This window comes from Arachis ipaensis, chromosome B02, assembly GCF_000816755.2.
Source record: "Arachis ipaensis cultivar K30076 chromosome B02, Araip1.1, whole genome shotgun sequence".
Lineage (NCBI taxonomy): Eukaryota > Viridiplantae > Streptophyta > Magnoliopsida > Fabales > Fabaceae > Arachis > Arachis ipaensis.
The window spans coordinates 1,038,885-1,039,450 of NC_029786.2; the positions used below are offsets into that span (position 1 = coordinate 1,038,885).

A 566-nucleotide genomic window follows, 5' to 3' on the forward strand; every position below is an offset into this window, starting at 1 on the left:
GTTTTATTATGACATTATTTTTTATTCTTTCTGAAATTTAACCTAACTCTGTCACGTGTGGATCAATATTGGATAAAATAGTAGTCTGATAGTAATTTAGCGAAACAAAAAGATAAATATTTTTTTATTTGCACATATTTTATCTACTTTTTTCTCTCTTTTTTTGTCTCTGGTAACAAACACTCTTTTTTGTTCTTATTTGCTTTGTAGCTATAGTGTAGTGTAACTTATGGTGTGATGAGGCTTCATTATGTTGTTTATGCAGATTCTTGAAGCAATACCTGGTGCTATTTCTGACAAGCCAAATGGCTTCTAGTTTATTCCGAGCAATCGCCGCAATAGGCAGGAATCTGATCGTCGCAAACACATTTGGATCATTGGCACTTCTTGCTTTTTTTGTATTGGGAGGCTTTGTTCTTTCAAGAAGTAAGTTTAGTTTTACATATTTACTAACATTTTAACATTATTTTTTGAATTTAATTTTGATATTATTATTCTAAAATAATTTTACACGTGTATTTAATTACATAACATTATATTAGTAATTTTTTTTTTATAATAACTAC

General features: G+C 28.1%; 1 protein-coding gene across 1 annotated transcript in view; it reads left to right on the forward strand.

The window, feature by feature from the left end:
* Positions 1 to 566, forward strand: part of LOC107628106 (pleiotropic drug resistance protein 1-like) — a 17,369-nt gene that overhangs the window by 9,690 nt on the left and 7,113 nt on the right. Inside the window, exon 11 of the mRNA XM_016330916.2 lies at positions 266 to 426. Coding sequence (XP_016186402.1) covers positions 266 to 426 — 161 coding nt within the window. The remainder of the gene's footprint in view (positions 1 to 265; positions 427 to 566) is intronic.